This window comes from Protopterus annectens, chromosome 6.part0 (assembly GCF_019279795.1).
Source record: "Protopterus annectens isolate FY-2018-M chromosome 6.part0, PAN1.0, whole genome shotgun sequence".
NCBI classification, from domain to species: Eukaryota; Metazoa; Chordata; order Ceratodontiformes; family Protopteridae; genus Protopterus; species Protopterus annectens.
The window spans coordinates 1,924,611,013-1,924,625,817 of record NC_056737.1 but is presented as its reverse complement, the minus strand read 5'-3'; the positions used below and the strand labels follow the sequence as shown (position 1 = coordinate 1,924,625,817).

At 40.5% G+C, this 14,805-nt stretch overlaps 1 protein-coding gene across 1 annotated transcript in view; it reads left to right on the top strand.

Moving 5' to 3' along the window:
* The window catches only part of LOC122804987 (unconventional myosin-X-like), a 2,302,513-nt gene that overhangs the window by 38,670 nt on the left and 2,249,038 nt on the right, over positions 1–14,805 (top strand). The window contains exon 2 of the mRNA XM_044075233.1: positions 11,189–11,313. Within this exon, the coding sequence (XP_043931168.1) occupies positions 11,189–11,313 (125 nt within the window). The remainder of the gene's footprint in view (positions 1–11,188; positions 11,314–14,805) is intronic.

Genomic DNA, 14,805 nt, shown 5'->3' with positions numbered 1-14,805 from the left:
TGGTTATATTTGAGTTGTTTGCAGACTAGTCCATTTATCTCCATCTTTTGTAAGAAAGATGGCCCTTCATGCTTGGTGTCTACAATCTATTCTGGTGTTACAGCTTCCCAAACTTGTGCATCAGTTTAGGTATCGGGTGCTGATCTCCACTCTGGTGAGGGAGGGGCACACAATGTCTAGCAAATGTTTTCCTAATGTATTGACAATCCCATTAGTTTCTTGTCTTCGGTGCTCCACTAACAGGAATGTCTAACTCCACTAAAGTATCACCACTGGAGACATTTGTACTGTGGCCCCTTGGTCTTGGGTACTTAGTTTCACCAAGCACTGTGTCAGCTGTGATTATAGCAGTTAGTTCTCTTTGATACTAATGTACTTCAGGATTCAGCCTTTCCAGAGGAATGCAATCCAAGCAATGTCTAATCAAACAGGGCCTTCAGCATTAGGAATAACCGATATGGTATTAGTAGGTCTGTGATAGGACACGACTCGAGTCAGTGGTAACCTCACTCCATCTGTTTCTGAATGGGTAGCCATTCCAGCCAGTGTTGGCTGTTTGAGCTCTCTAAAATTAAAATAAATCAGGCAAAAATATCCCAGTATTACTTGTTTAGCAGTGCAAGTGCAAATCTTTTATTTTTTTTAATCTAAAAATAAGATGCTCATTAGTGGCTAGTGGATGAAATGATAGTCTGGGGTGAATCATACTTAATGTATGCAGTATGTGGCATCCTGATGTGCATTATAACAAATGCACATGCAGTCGTGAGCAAGAGATGTACTGCTTTTGTATGATTGAATCCAATTATGTGGCCATTTAGGAGGGCCCTGCCGTAGATCAACTGGTATGATGGTACTGCTATATTCTTATGTCTAGGGGTTTGTGTTGCATTTAAAAAGTGGTGTGCTGCATGTCCAGAATGATAGCATTGTCAATGGAAAACTACCAGAGTTAAATGCATCCCTGCCAGTAACAGCAATCCCACAGGAGAGGTCAGCTGTGGTTATTATAAATTTGGTTGAGCCTTTACCTTGTTGAACTATCCAGGGTAAGGAACACTTTTTTTTTAAATTGTCCAGGTAAACCCCCTAGGGAAAAACCTGCCTCTCTGTTTCTGGAATGATCCCAGGAATGTGTTAGCAATTTGTTCAGTCATCCATTAGGTAAATGGATACTGAGGGAATTAAACCTAGGACTATCCTAGACTTAATTCTTTGTACTGCACTGTTGGACATGGCTATAAAAAATAAAAGCCTTGAGACCAGAGACTTTTGTAACATCCTCGCACATGTGAAGGAAATGTGTTGAGAGATTTTTTTTTGTTGGCTTTAAACCAAGATGACAAAAATATATTTGCAATTCGGCATGCTAGAAACCAGGTTACTCATGCAGTTATAGAAATAATACCTGGATTAGTCCACTTTTATAATCTCCATAGTAATCAGTCTTTGCACAAATAAATATAATCTTTTATACAGCTGTGTTACCAATATCTGTGCAGCCCTGCTTTCTGTCATACAGAGCATGTCTGCATTTTAAGACTACCTCTTAGACAAGCCAATTTTAGACTGGAAAGGGTATTATAGATTTAAACTTTAATCACTATCTTCAAACAATACGTAAAAGGAAGATGAATCTTATTCAAGGACTACTCAAAGGAAATATCTCGCCTCCTTTAACACTTATTTGGGTCTCTCTCATTTCTCAGTTTAACAAATCGTGTGAATTTAAATATCTGTCTGGATTCTTTCCCTATGGCTTTCTTGCATATTACATTAAGTAAAATTACCTGTAATCTTGAACCACAATTCAGATATTTCTTGACAATTTCCTTAACTTTCTGCTAGTGTAGAGGCAAGCATACCTAACCTGTTTGCCCTAAGACAATAGAATGCCAAGTAACACATTGATATCATCCTCATCAGTCTCCTAGACACTTCACCCACATGGGAAGAAGGACATTATCTGTCTTGTTTAACATCTCTGTTTTATTACCAAACTCATGATGGTAAACAAGGGTCCCATCTGCCTGAGTTTGTGTTAGCTCAGGTGGATGTAAAAGATTCTGCAACACTCATCACAGAGAAGTTGACGTTCCCCAGTCCCTTGGCCTAATTTTTCCTAATCAGCATGAATACTACTTTGGGTCTTTGAAAATAGGCCCCTGGCCTACTGGGATTAACTTTGTCCAACAGTAAATAAATGCATACATACATACTCTACATAAAAATCACCTGAACATGTCTTTTTAAACAATTTTTAGTCTAATAGTCCATATACATTTGCTTCCATCCAGTCGAGCCCTTTTTAATATTGTCTTCAGAAGCGGATATTACATGACAGAGGTGACTTTTTCCTTATTCATCTTTTCCATTTGTATATCATATATACCTGCATTATATATTACTTAAAACAGCATACTTATTCCGTATCTAACCTTCTCACTTTTTACCTCAGTGCTGCTTTTGTATTAACACCTCTGGTTCACAAGTCTACTGTGCAGTGAGTAATCTACAACCCAGTTGTATTACTATGTAATGGCATCCTCTAGTGGCTTTATTAAAAATTGCAGCTGTATTGAAACGCTGTTAAATCGTTTATGCTAGATATTAAATGCATCCAGCCCTTTCCTGTGAGTCACTTGTAATCAAAAGTAGCAAGAAACACTGAGTAATGTGTATTAGAATCTGTTACCCTTGTATCCAAATATATTTGTAACGTACACAATTAAAGCCAGCTGATTAAGAAAGTAAAACACCAACACAAAAACAGGGAGGGTGGGCGGAAACCTACTGACAAACAGAGTCACAGCTTCCAGCTAGATATTCCTCAGTGCAACACAAACAAATTACTTTAAATTGTCTATTTGATAAAAGTGCAGATAAAAGTTACCTAGCTTCACTTAGGCGTTCAACTTGGATAGCATGCAGGTCTTAACTGGCCAAAGCTCACAGTTTAAACAGAAGGTAATTCACTGTGCCACTTGTATAAGACAGAAACTGAATACAATGAAGGAACTACCCCCACCTATCACTGGCTATGCAGGTTTTTAACAAGTCTTAACTGAAAATACCACAGGTACTACTGACAGTCACCGCTTCCAGCTAGATATTCCTCAATGCAACACAAACAAATTACTTTAAATCGTCTATTATTTGATAAAAGTTACTTAGCTTCACTTAGGCGTTCAACTTGGATAGCATGCAGGGCATTATAGATAAGCTCACCAGCTTAAATATAAACCTCTATGTCACTAGATGGGTTGCAAACTGGCTCAAGGACAAGAACCCACATGGTTAGAATTGCTGGAGCCATGTCAGACTCCAAACCAGTTACAAGTGGCGTCCCACAATGCTCAGTCCTGGGACCTCTCCTGTTCGGTATATATTTCTCGGAGTTACAGGCCAACACGGAAGGACTGTGGCTGACTAAGTTCGCAGATGACTGCAAACTGGGCGCTATAATCAACTCTCCAGCCGACACATGCATCCTCCAAAAGGGCCTCATAGAAACAGACAACTGTTGCCAGAGCCATAGCCTCAAGCTAAATGCCAAGAAGTGTATAGTCATCCCCTTTGGCAAAAACAAAGTGCCCACAAATTACCATATAGGTGGTAATCCATTTAGTACAGAAGAAGTAATTAGGGACCTGGGGACCCAAGTTGATAGCAGTCTCTCATTTGACAACCACATGGCCAAAGTGGTTAGAAAAACATTTTATGTAGCCCACCTAATCATGAAGGGATTCACATCTAGATCAGGGGAGGTCATCGTGCCTCTTTACTCATCCCTCATCAGGCCCATAATTGAGTACAATGCCCCTTTTGGGATGTACCTTACCAGACACCTGCAGCAACTGGAAAGACCCCAAAAGTACTTCACCAAGAGGATCAAAGGGCTCAAACAGATGCCATATGCTGCCCCGTTAAAGAATCTCCAGCTCTACTCAGTGGCATACCGCCTGCTCAGAGGCGATCTGTGCCTGACATATAAAGCCATGTCCAACCCGGAATTAATGGACATGCTGCACCTCAGAAAATCCAAATCTCATCGAGCTACGTGCTCGAGAGACTTGAACCTCAGCACTGAAATAAATAGGACATGCTGGAGGGACAGATTCATAACCCAGAGGCTCCCTTCACTCTGGAATAAAATCCCAGTCCAGGTTAGGCAGAGTCCCTCATTGACTCTCTTCAAGCGGAATCTTGATGAGTGGATGGGAGATAGTAGGTTTACCCCGGGTATCACTTCTGTGTCACTGTTAGACAGAGGCACAGTATACTAACCTCGAAAAAGGGCATAGCAAAATTAATTTAAAATGGGTGGCGAAAGCCAAACACACTCTGGCTAGGCTTATAAATGCCCTAGGGCAGATAGCCTAGTGTGAACCTATGAACCTATAAACAAACAATAGTACGTGTTTAATTTTATGTTTCTGTTCTTGGCATATAGATCGGAAAAACAGCTGCCATAAATACGCAGAAACTGTCATAGCAGTTCTTTGACACACTTGGTTGTTCATTACCTGTTTTGTGGTGCCCCTCATCTTTCACTATCCACCCCCTTCCAGGGACTACTGCGTTTTTATTAGTGTTGATAATTAGCTTAAAGGACTTAAGAAGAGAGGAGGTTGAACCTTTTTCCAACTGGTATGCCCTTTCAGACTTCATAGGTTCATAGGTGTGTACTAGCTAATGGCCCTGGAGCCTTTACAAACCTAGCCCATAGAAGTGCCCTGGCATAATGCTGCCTGACGTTAGTTACCATTGCCTCTCTCAAGTAGAGCCACTGGAGTGATCCCTGGGGTGAACTTTCTATTACCCATCCACTCATCAAGATTCTGTTGAAGAGGGAAAGTGAGGTGCACTGCTTGCATGTATGGGAAGTCTGTTCCAGAGCATGGGCCGTCTCTGCATGAGGAACCTGTCCCTCTAGCATGTTCTGTTGATTATGTTAATGAGGTTGAGGTCTCTGAGGGTGCAGAGGGATTGGGATTTCTTTAGATGTAGCATTTCTAACAGCTGGGTCAGACATGGCTTTGGTAAGTCAAGCAGAGATTGCCTCTAAGTAGGCAATATGAGACAGAGAATAGCTGGAGTCTTTTGAGTCTGTCCATTTAGGACATGTGTTTAATGCCTAGGATCTTCTTTGTGAGGTACTTCTGTGGCCTCTCCAGCTGTTTCAGGTGTCTAGTGAGGTACATTCCAAATGGGGCATTATACTCGATTGGTCTAATGAGGTGGCATTATACTTGATGATTGGTCTGAGGGAAGACAAAACCCTTGGTAGTGAGATGTGCCACATAGGACTTTCTGACTACAATGGCAATGTGGTGGTCAAACATGAGGTTGCTATCAACCTGCATCCCCAGATCTCTTATAACACCTTCAGTGTTCAGTGGGCTCTCATCGATGTTGTAATTAGTGGGAACTGAGTTTTTACCAAAGGGGATGATGCATTTTTTGGCATTAAGCTTAAGGCCATGGTTTCAACACCAGTCATTGGTCTCAATGAGGCCTTTCTGTAGGATGTCTGCATCCCACCTACTATCTTCCCTGCTATATTGCTGACAAATATTCACCAATCTTTGAAAAACTGACCTAAATAGCCTTGAATCCTGCTACAACAAAATTGCTAAATTTGCTACAAATCAAGGTCATAGATGTCGTCATTGTACTGCATTAATTCAACTAAAATGGCTTGAGCTCCCTCATCATCTTACCCTAAATCAACTACTAACCACTCAGTCTTATACAAACCTGATAACTGCCCATCACTATCGGGTCTAGCCCATCCCTATAGTAACCTAACATCCCTTAGGTTTGCTGATAAAATATTCCTAAAAGTTAATAAAGCCCTAAACAACTATGGCACCTCCCTTTTCTATCATACCATTGCCAAACAATGGAACTCCTTTCCACAGCATATTCTTACCATCAGTGATGCACACACATTTAAACAGGCTCTAAAAGAATACTTCTCCAAACGGGCTTTGCTCCTGTTCTCACCTGGCTAAGTATTTCAACCCGTAAACAACTAATCCCTCCTCTGCGCTACCTTTCTCAATACCTCCTAGCTATTGTGTTCTTCTTACACCACCTTTCTCACTAGTTCCTAGCTTTTTGAATCCTTCTTACACCAATCATTATATGTACAAAAAAAATACTACTATAATGTGTGAAAAATAGAAAATGTTACTGAAATGTTTAATGCACAATATTCTTAATATTTGCTTAACTATTATATTTCTGCTCTACAGTATTGTATAAACCCTGCAGTTGTATTACCATGCATTTACAATTATTGTAACTGGCATATGACAATTTGTAAATACTACTGTAATCTTCCTTGGAGCTTTTCTCCCTGGGTCTCTGCTGAAAACGGGCTTCTAACCCAGCCAGACACTACCTGGTTAACAAATGAAATAAATCACTTGGGCAGTTAATAATGCCTCCCAGCTTGCAGTCATCTGCGAACTTGGTCAGCCAGAATCCCTTTGTGTTAGCCTGGACTTCTGAGAAGTAGATGGCGAACAGGAGAGGGCCCAGAACTGATCCCTGTGGGACTCCACTTGTGACTGTTCCGACCGTCTGATTTGGAGTTTGCTACTTTCATAGGTTGGTACTAGGCTATTGGCCCTAGGGGCCTATACAAGCCTAGCCATAACAATTCCCTGGCTATTTCTTTCCACACTATTTACTTCCCTGGACCCATGTCTAGCAGGGTGACTGACGTGATCCCTGGGGTGAATTTCCTTTCTCCCATCCAGTCATCAAGGTTCCTTTTGAAGAGGGCCAAAGAGGTGCTTTGCTTAACATGTATGGGCAGTCTATTCCAAAGTCTGTGGAGTCTCTGGGTCAGGAACCTATCCCTCCAGCATGTTTTGTATATTGTGATAAGATTTAGATCCTTGGAGCATGTGGCTCTGAGGGATTGGGATTTCTTTAAGTGTAGCATGTCCAACAGCTCTGGGTTTGACATGGCCTTGTATGTTAAGCAGAGATCGCCTCTGAGTAGACGATACATGACAGAGTATAGCTGGAGTTTTTTAAGGCGGTCAGCATAGGGCATCTGCTTTAGGTGTGTGATTCTTTTAGTGAGATATTTCTGCAGCCTTTCCAGTTGTTGCAGATGTCTTGAAAGGTACATACCAAATGGGGCGTTGTATACTATAATGGGTCTAATGAGGGATGAGTACAGTGGGACAATGACCTCTTTTTTTCTTGATGAACACTGTGTGTTCTATCTGTGAGCCAATTTGCAACCCACCTAGTGCTATAGGGGTTGATGCCTAGTTTGGTGAGTTTATCAATAATTCCAGACTGAGGAAAGGTTTCTCAGGCCTTGGCCAAATCGAGGCAGGCTGTATGCACTTCCTTTCCTTCATCCTCAGCTCTGGTGACTGACTCAAAGAAGTCAACCAGATGGAGCAGGCATGATTTCCCTTTCAGAAAGCCAAACTGCGTGGGGTCCAGAGTTTGGAGATTTTCTATATCTTTGTTAATCAGGTCCATGCTGATGAGCTCCATAACTTTACATATCTGAATAGTCAGGTTAATGGGGCGATAATTCCTAGGGTCTGTAGTAGCTCCCCCTTTATGGAGAGGGATAACTGTAGCAGTGCGCCATTCAGTAGGATCAAAGCATGAGGTGAGGCTGTGACTGAACAGGGCATACAGACGTGGTGCCAGTTCGCTTTGTAGTTCATGCAGAACACAGCCAGGAATATTATCAGGTCCTATAAAATCTGTATTCTTGGCCTTGGACAATGCAGCTTTAGCCCGTGCTGCAGTAATGGTGGGTGCCTGGCATTTTTCCAGTATTGTGATTGGTCATTTAGGTGAGAGAGCGGGGTAAAGCTGACACTGAATCTGTTGGCCAGTATTTTGGCAAAATCTAGGTATTGCCATGGAGGTTCTTGATATAACTATAGAAGGCTTTGTGATTGTTTTTAGTGTCTGCTGCAATTCTGGCATTAGAGGATTTGATGAGAAATCTCAACTTTTTGTTGCGGCTAATAAGGGAGTTTTTTCAGTCTTGGGACTTCACCTTTTTCTGCAACTGAAAACTTATCTAAGAACCCATCTGAAACTGTGTTAATAGTTGCAATGCCCTCAGCTTGCCAGTCACTACATCAATAACCCAAGCCATTTCTGTGGCTATCTAGACAACAACTCAGAGGCAGCAGTTCACACCCTGCTTAGCATCCTGTTACCTACCAGTGAGTCTTCCTTCAAGGAGAACCCCTCCAGCAGTGCTGACTTACACTGACCACTTCCCATCACAGGAAGTGGTTGGTGGAAGAATATCACTGCACACAACAGAGTTGCTCTTGGTCATTGGAGAGCATTTATCAGGATGTTGCATTGTACTCTCACTCCCTAAGGTAACTGTGTCCTGTGCAGAACATTCGTTAACTGTTCCAGCTATCCTTCCCTTCAATTCTTGAAAGCAAAATGCAAAGTGTAGCATTTGCTGCAGCGCAGAGTCAGTCAAGAAATCTCCAGAGACCTTTGACTTTTTGTAGTGGTCCAGTCTTCAGTCTGTCAGAGGGAATATTTTCATCAGAATTCTCTTCTAGTAGTATGGATGATGTGCAGTCCTTTACCTTAGGATGAGATGATTACTTTTAAGTCTTATGACTCCAGCTGTAAATCTGTGGACCTTGTATCCCATGTCCCCACTCTTGGGTCATTCTAATTAGTTCAGCAACACACAGCTTCTTTCTGTTTAAAGGGCACCTCTTCATAAAAGCAAAAGACAAGATAGAGGTCTGATTCATAAACCTGTTCTATCCCCTTACCATAGATGAATTTAGACTTGAATTGAGACAGTGGCACCTGAAAATAGATTCTACCAGTTACTAGTATTCTGGCCTTCTAACAGAGTCCATCTCTTTTCCTGTCATGAATATCTTGTAACCATAATAGATCATAATCATTTTGTGGAACTTCCCAAGTAGATTCTGATGTTTTTCAAAATCTGAAATGTTAGCCTTTTCAGTTTCTGACAAAATTAGTCAGATCAGATCCTTAATGGTGTTGACTTTTGAGTTACTGGCTTAAATGACATCTTTATACACCCTGGCAACCTTTTTGCTCAGAATCTCTCATTAAGGATTCTTCATGTCTCTGCATGTGTGTGTTTGGTTTCTGCCCTTCCCTTAATTGTTAGAACAGTGCTGCCTTTAGTATCCTGTCACCATTTTTCTGTAAGCTGTTCAAATCTAACCACTTTAAGTTCATAGGTTTATAGGTGTTTACTAGGCTAGCGAACACAAGGATCTTTTTAAGCCTAGCCATAGATCCCAAATCTCTGACAAGTTCTGATACCCTTGATAAGTATAAGCATGGGCCTGGTTCTTGAAGTGAAAGCTGTTTTTACATTTGAGAAAAGAACAGATTTTTTTTTTTTGTTTCCCGTTGATGGTTCTGTACTTATCCATACAAAATCTTTCACAAAGGCTTAAGCCTACAGCAAAGGTGCATCTGGCAGCAGTTTTTAACTTGTTTGTTCCTTTCCCTTTTTGAACCAGTATCTGTAGCTGACCTAAAATTAAGTTTTTATAAGGGCACAGTTGTAGGTTGTCACAGCATTGCTAGATGAGAGGTGTTCGTTTGTAAATTTAATATCGTGGGAAATTTCACCACAATGTTGTCGATTGAGCCAGTGGAGTGATTTTGGGGCATTTTGTGCTTCCTCCCTCACTGCAGTGTGACCATGGATTTTGGTATATGTAATCCAGGGGGATGTGGAGGTAGAACTCTCACCACATGGGAGGGGATGCAGTGGGGCTTGCCCCCTCCTCTGTAATTTTTTAAGGGTTTTTGGTATTAATCTTCTGGAAGCAACTGGGTTGGAAGAAAGTACTTCAATTTCCAGTAGGTAAAACTTTTATAAGACTTGACAAGTACTTCTGAACCAGTTAAACTTTTTCGCTGTGCCTGCCAACCATTTGCCATCCTGTTGACTAACCCTTTTGTTCCCAGTGGGAGAGTTAATCAGCCCAGCATTCGTCAGGTTTATGATGTGCTCCAACCCCCCACTTCACTATGGCAAACCTCAAAAGTTAAATACCTACAATGCCAGATGCCAGGAAGGCTAAGCTGTAACTGCAGCACCTTCTGCTTGGTGACCATTTATATCATGACCCCTTTACTGCGTTGAGAGGCTAGTTACAAGTGTTATGGCAGCCTGGACTACATTCCCCCACTGGGACAGTGGAACTGATGGCGGACAGTCACTCCCACATTCCCTAGCCAGCTTCTCCAGCACGTAGGTCATAAGGGTTATATTTATTTTGTCACTGCATGCAGTAGTGCCATCTTGTGTCTGAAGCACTTTGTCTTGCAGGGGGCATAGAGAGTAGGCAAGTAAGCTCCTAAAATTGCTTGGCTAATGCCATCTTATGTAAATGTAATAGGCTTTTGTGAAACACTTCCACAGGTTTTTCCACCATCACATTGACGTGCTGCTTCCTGACTCTTCTGAGGATGTTTGTGTGATCACCACTTTTATCAGTTGTGCATGACTCTAAACTCTTTACAAACTGGATGCTTTAGAGGCACAAGCTTTGTTAAAGTGACACTCTGAAGTATTGTAGGCTAATAATTTGCATCTAAGGAAATGTCTATTCAGTTTATCATCGTGTGTTACTGTCCTAGAAGTAAGGAAAGTGCAATATTTGTGTGGTGCTCACCATAAGGGTGTATTTGCAGGTTTTTGGACTTCACTGTTTCCCCTCTCCATTGCTTTTGGTGGCTGTTTCTGTGGGATTGCATTTTTCCTCATTGGATTTTCAGAACTACCAGTCTGATGTCATTTTGGATTTTTGCATTGTGAAGTTGATAATTTATACTGCACCAAAATGCAGACTTGGAGGAAAGCTGCAGGGGCCACTTGTTTTTTGTACTGATGTTTTGTCACTAGTGTGAGTTGGTCCTCATTGGATATCTACTTCAGAAGAATTTTTTTTTTCAATAAAGCTCTACTACCTGGCATAATTAACCAGCTTGCAAGAATGAAATATTGAATACCAGTCATTATAGTGAGTACATTTCATAACTGGTTTATGTGGCATGAAGTTGCTGTTGCCATGTTGTGTTAATCTGTTTAGTTGTTAAATCACCACAGTTCTCAAATGTTACATAATAAAATGTCTGTCTTTTTTTCTCTTTGTCCTTGCAGTCCAATTATGGAAGCCTTTGGAAATGCCAAGACTGTTTACAATAACAATTCCAGTCGCTTTGGGAAATTTATAAAGCTGCACTTCTCTCAGCATGGCAATATTCATGGAGGTCGTATTGTTGACTGTATCCTTTTGCTGTTTGATCTTAATTTCATATAATCAGCTGTATATTCATCATAAAGTTTTGAAATTTGCTCCATTGATGGTCACATGTTAGAGCATTATGTAGATCAATGCCCTTTGTGTTGTATAAGGTAGAATGTAATAGTAGAATGATTTAGCTAGGAATTCTAGACGTAGATCACATGTGATTGCAGGGGGTTGTTGCTGGATGGAGGGCCATATACAATGAAGAAATGATGCACAGTATGTTACCATGATGTGCAGACTGACTTTTCAAAGAGTATTTATGCTTCAGCGATGGATGCCAAAGAGGAGGAAGTCTACAAGTTTTCAGAGCATCTGCTGCACCTTCAGCATATAACACCAAAAAATAGTACATTGACGTCTGGTAACTGGAATGATAAAATTGACAGCTGAAGTATAACTGGAATTACAGTTCGGTTTTGAAGGACTTCATGAAGTAGGCCATAAACTAATAAAGTTCTCAAAGGTATTTCACAGATCATAAACTTTTTTTCAACAGTCTGAGAGATGGCTTTACAAATGGATATCACCAGGTGGTTGATTTGGAAATCATATTGATTACATACTTGGCAATCTGAGATTGAAGAGGTCTGTACCACTGGCAAAAATAAGACCTGGAGCTGACTAATGCTGACAATCAGTATTGCAGTCAGCCTGACCATCGGCTACTTGTCATTATGGAATTAAATTAAGAAAAGCCACAATACGACCAACAAATATGCAGTACAAATTAACAGATTTAAGGGATATCGATCTGGTAACTACAGCAGTTTTGTGATGCAGTCAAGGAGGTGACAGCAATAAATATTCCAAGTAGAGTGGAAGTTAGGAGTGAAATGGTTCTGTAGCGGCTTTAGGAAGTGGCTGAAAAGAGTAGGAAAACAAAAGATAATGCTGATAGCTAATACAGATCAAACTGAATGCAGAGTTTCAGAGAAGAGTAAGAATATATGATTAAAGTATTGCAAATAGTTGAACATGATTGAATGGGAAAGATAAGCCTCTCTCCAGGCAGACTGGTAATATTGTACAGACGTTTGAGGTAAAAATCGACATAGCCAAAGATGGAAGGGACCTAGCACAAGTAGAAAATACACTGTGGTAATATCCAGAAAAGTTGCATCGGAAAGACCTTATTACTGATGCATACAGTGGTAAGTTCTTTGTAGAGCCAGACATCTTGGAGAGGGAAGTGAAATGGGCCCTAGGAAGCATTGCTAATAGCAGCACTACAGGAAATGATGTAATTTCATATTGGTTGAATCCTGCAAAATGTTGCTGTTATCTTGTTGCTTGGGATTTGCCAGCCAGTTTGGAAAACAAAACCGTAGCTATTGTAATGGAAGAGGTAAGTTTATAAACTGCAGTGGTAAATGGTGGTCAAATTATTGAACAGTCTAATTAATTTTACATGTTAACAAAGTAGTGTTTAAAATCCTGCATTAGAGCACAGCAGTATATGAACCAAGAGTGCTCACGGTTAATAGAAGGGATGTTTTTTTTACTTGCCAGTTTACATTGCTGTGCATAGAAACTACATTTTTCTAATATGTTCAGTTGCCCGATGATGTTGACTTTGGCTGTAAGACATTCTGGATGGAAGGAATGGAGTTAGGCAAAGTATAACTTTCCTTTTTGTGAGTAGTTCAGAGTGAATGTGTTTTATTTCTGCCTGTCACTGGAGCCAAGTACCATCCACTTCCATACTTGTACGAGTTGTATGTTGCATGTAGATAAAGGGGGAGTTGAGGAGACAGTTTAATTAGTACATTCTGGAGGATGTAAAGATGAGAGAGCTTCCTCCTTGGAAGCATCCCCAGCCTAGTCATCCCTTCCCTCCCCCTCTGCTGTTGTAGTGCAAACTGTACACCAGATGCAGAGGCAGCTGCATAGGATGCATTTTTGTAATGGTGCACTAAACTGCCCAGCATAATGATGCAAAAGCAGTGTCTGCACTGTAGGTGACCTCAGTTTGGAAATGGAGGGAAATTGGTGCTGTCTAGGGAACAGTGAACTTAAAGTACACTAAACTGCGTTTCACACTCCAGTGTTGTGGGAATCAAGAGCATCCTGTTAGAGAAATGGATTAGATACGGTAGAAGGTTAGGAGAGTATGTGCTGGACATAAACATGCCTATAATACTAGATAGGGAAAAGTTTGGACAGGTGCTGCCTTTCAGAAGAAATAAAAAATAAAACTATGCAGTCATATCTTAAAACATTTATAAAACAGCAGAAACCATTAAAAATGGAACCTAGGTGTCTTACAAGTAACAGTGTTCTAGTAGCTGAAGCAACAGGTCATTTTGGCTTTCCTATGATTCTTGTAATAGTTTCTCATAAATGAACATTATTTTTGTACAGTCCAATGTCTCTCTTAGTAATCTAGGATAAGGGTAGTTTCAGACAGCTAAAGAAATAAACTTGTAGCATGCAGTACTTAACATTTCATTTGTGAAAGATTAGCTGGAGTTTGTCACACAAGAAGGTACAAGTTGAACATTTATCAGCATGTCAGTTAGTACAAAAGCATCTTTGCTATTAATTGAATTAAACTTTTGCCAGTGTTCCACATACATTTTTTATTACTCTGATATAATTAGCCTGTAGCATTATATTAATATAAGCCCTTGAGATGGTGTTTTAACTTGCAGTATGTGATTGAAAATTGGCAAATCTTTCATATGAAAGATGGCAACTCAGTTTATTTTCTCTAGAGTAACTGAAATTCCACATTTTACTTTGGACCAAGTTAAAGAATAGTTTGCAATCAGAATAAATGTACTGCCTCATGCCTTTAACTCTTGGAAAAAAATGAAACTGATGCCAACATAAAACATTTGTGTATTGTATGTAGTCTGGGGGATAAGCAAGCCCTCAGCATTCAGTGATTTACTTGCTTCTGATTTCAATAATCTAAATGATGATGCTGATCTGGTGTACACAGAAAAAAAAAAAAAAAATAGTGGTATGTCTGAAAAATACAGGCATGCCATGACAAATGTCCCATATGAAACATTAAGTCCAGTAACAGGATGCAGAAATCTGTACTCCATACCTTGTATTATATCCGAGTGTTTGTTTTTCTACTTGATTTTTCTTGTAATTTTCTCCCCGGGCCTCCGCTGAAAAAGGGCTTCAGCTCAGTAGGACAAACTAGTAGGAGGGTGGCCTAATGGTTAAGGTGTTTGCCTTACAACCACAAGGTGCAGGGTTTGAGTCTCACAAGGGATAATTGGCTAGGCTTAAAATGGCTCGCAAGGGCAGTTAGTCTAGTACTAATCTATGAACCTATGAACCTAAACCCCGTCAACAAATGTCAAATAAGAAAAAAAAAAATACTCCCATATATATTGTGTGTGTGTGTGTGTGTGTGTGTGTGTGTGTGTGTGTGTGTGTGTGTGTGTGTGTGTAACTACCACAATTGTGTATATTCCCACATTTCAGAAAAGGCAGTCACTCCTCCTGC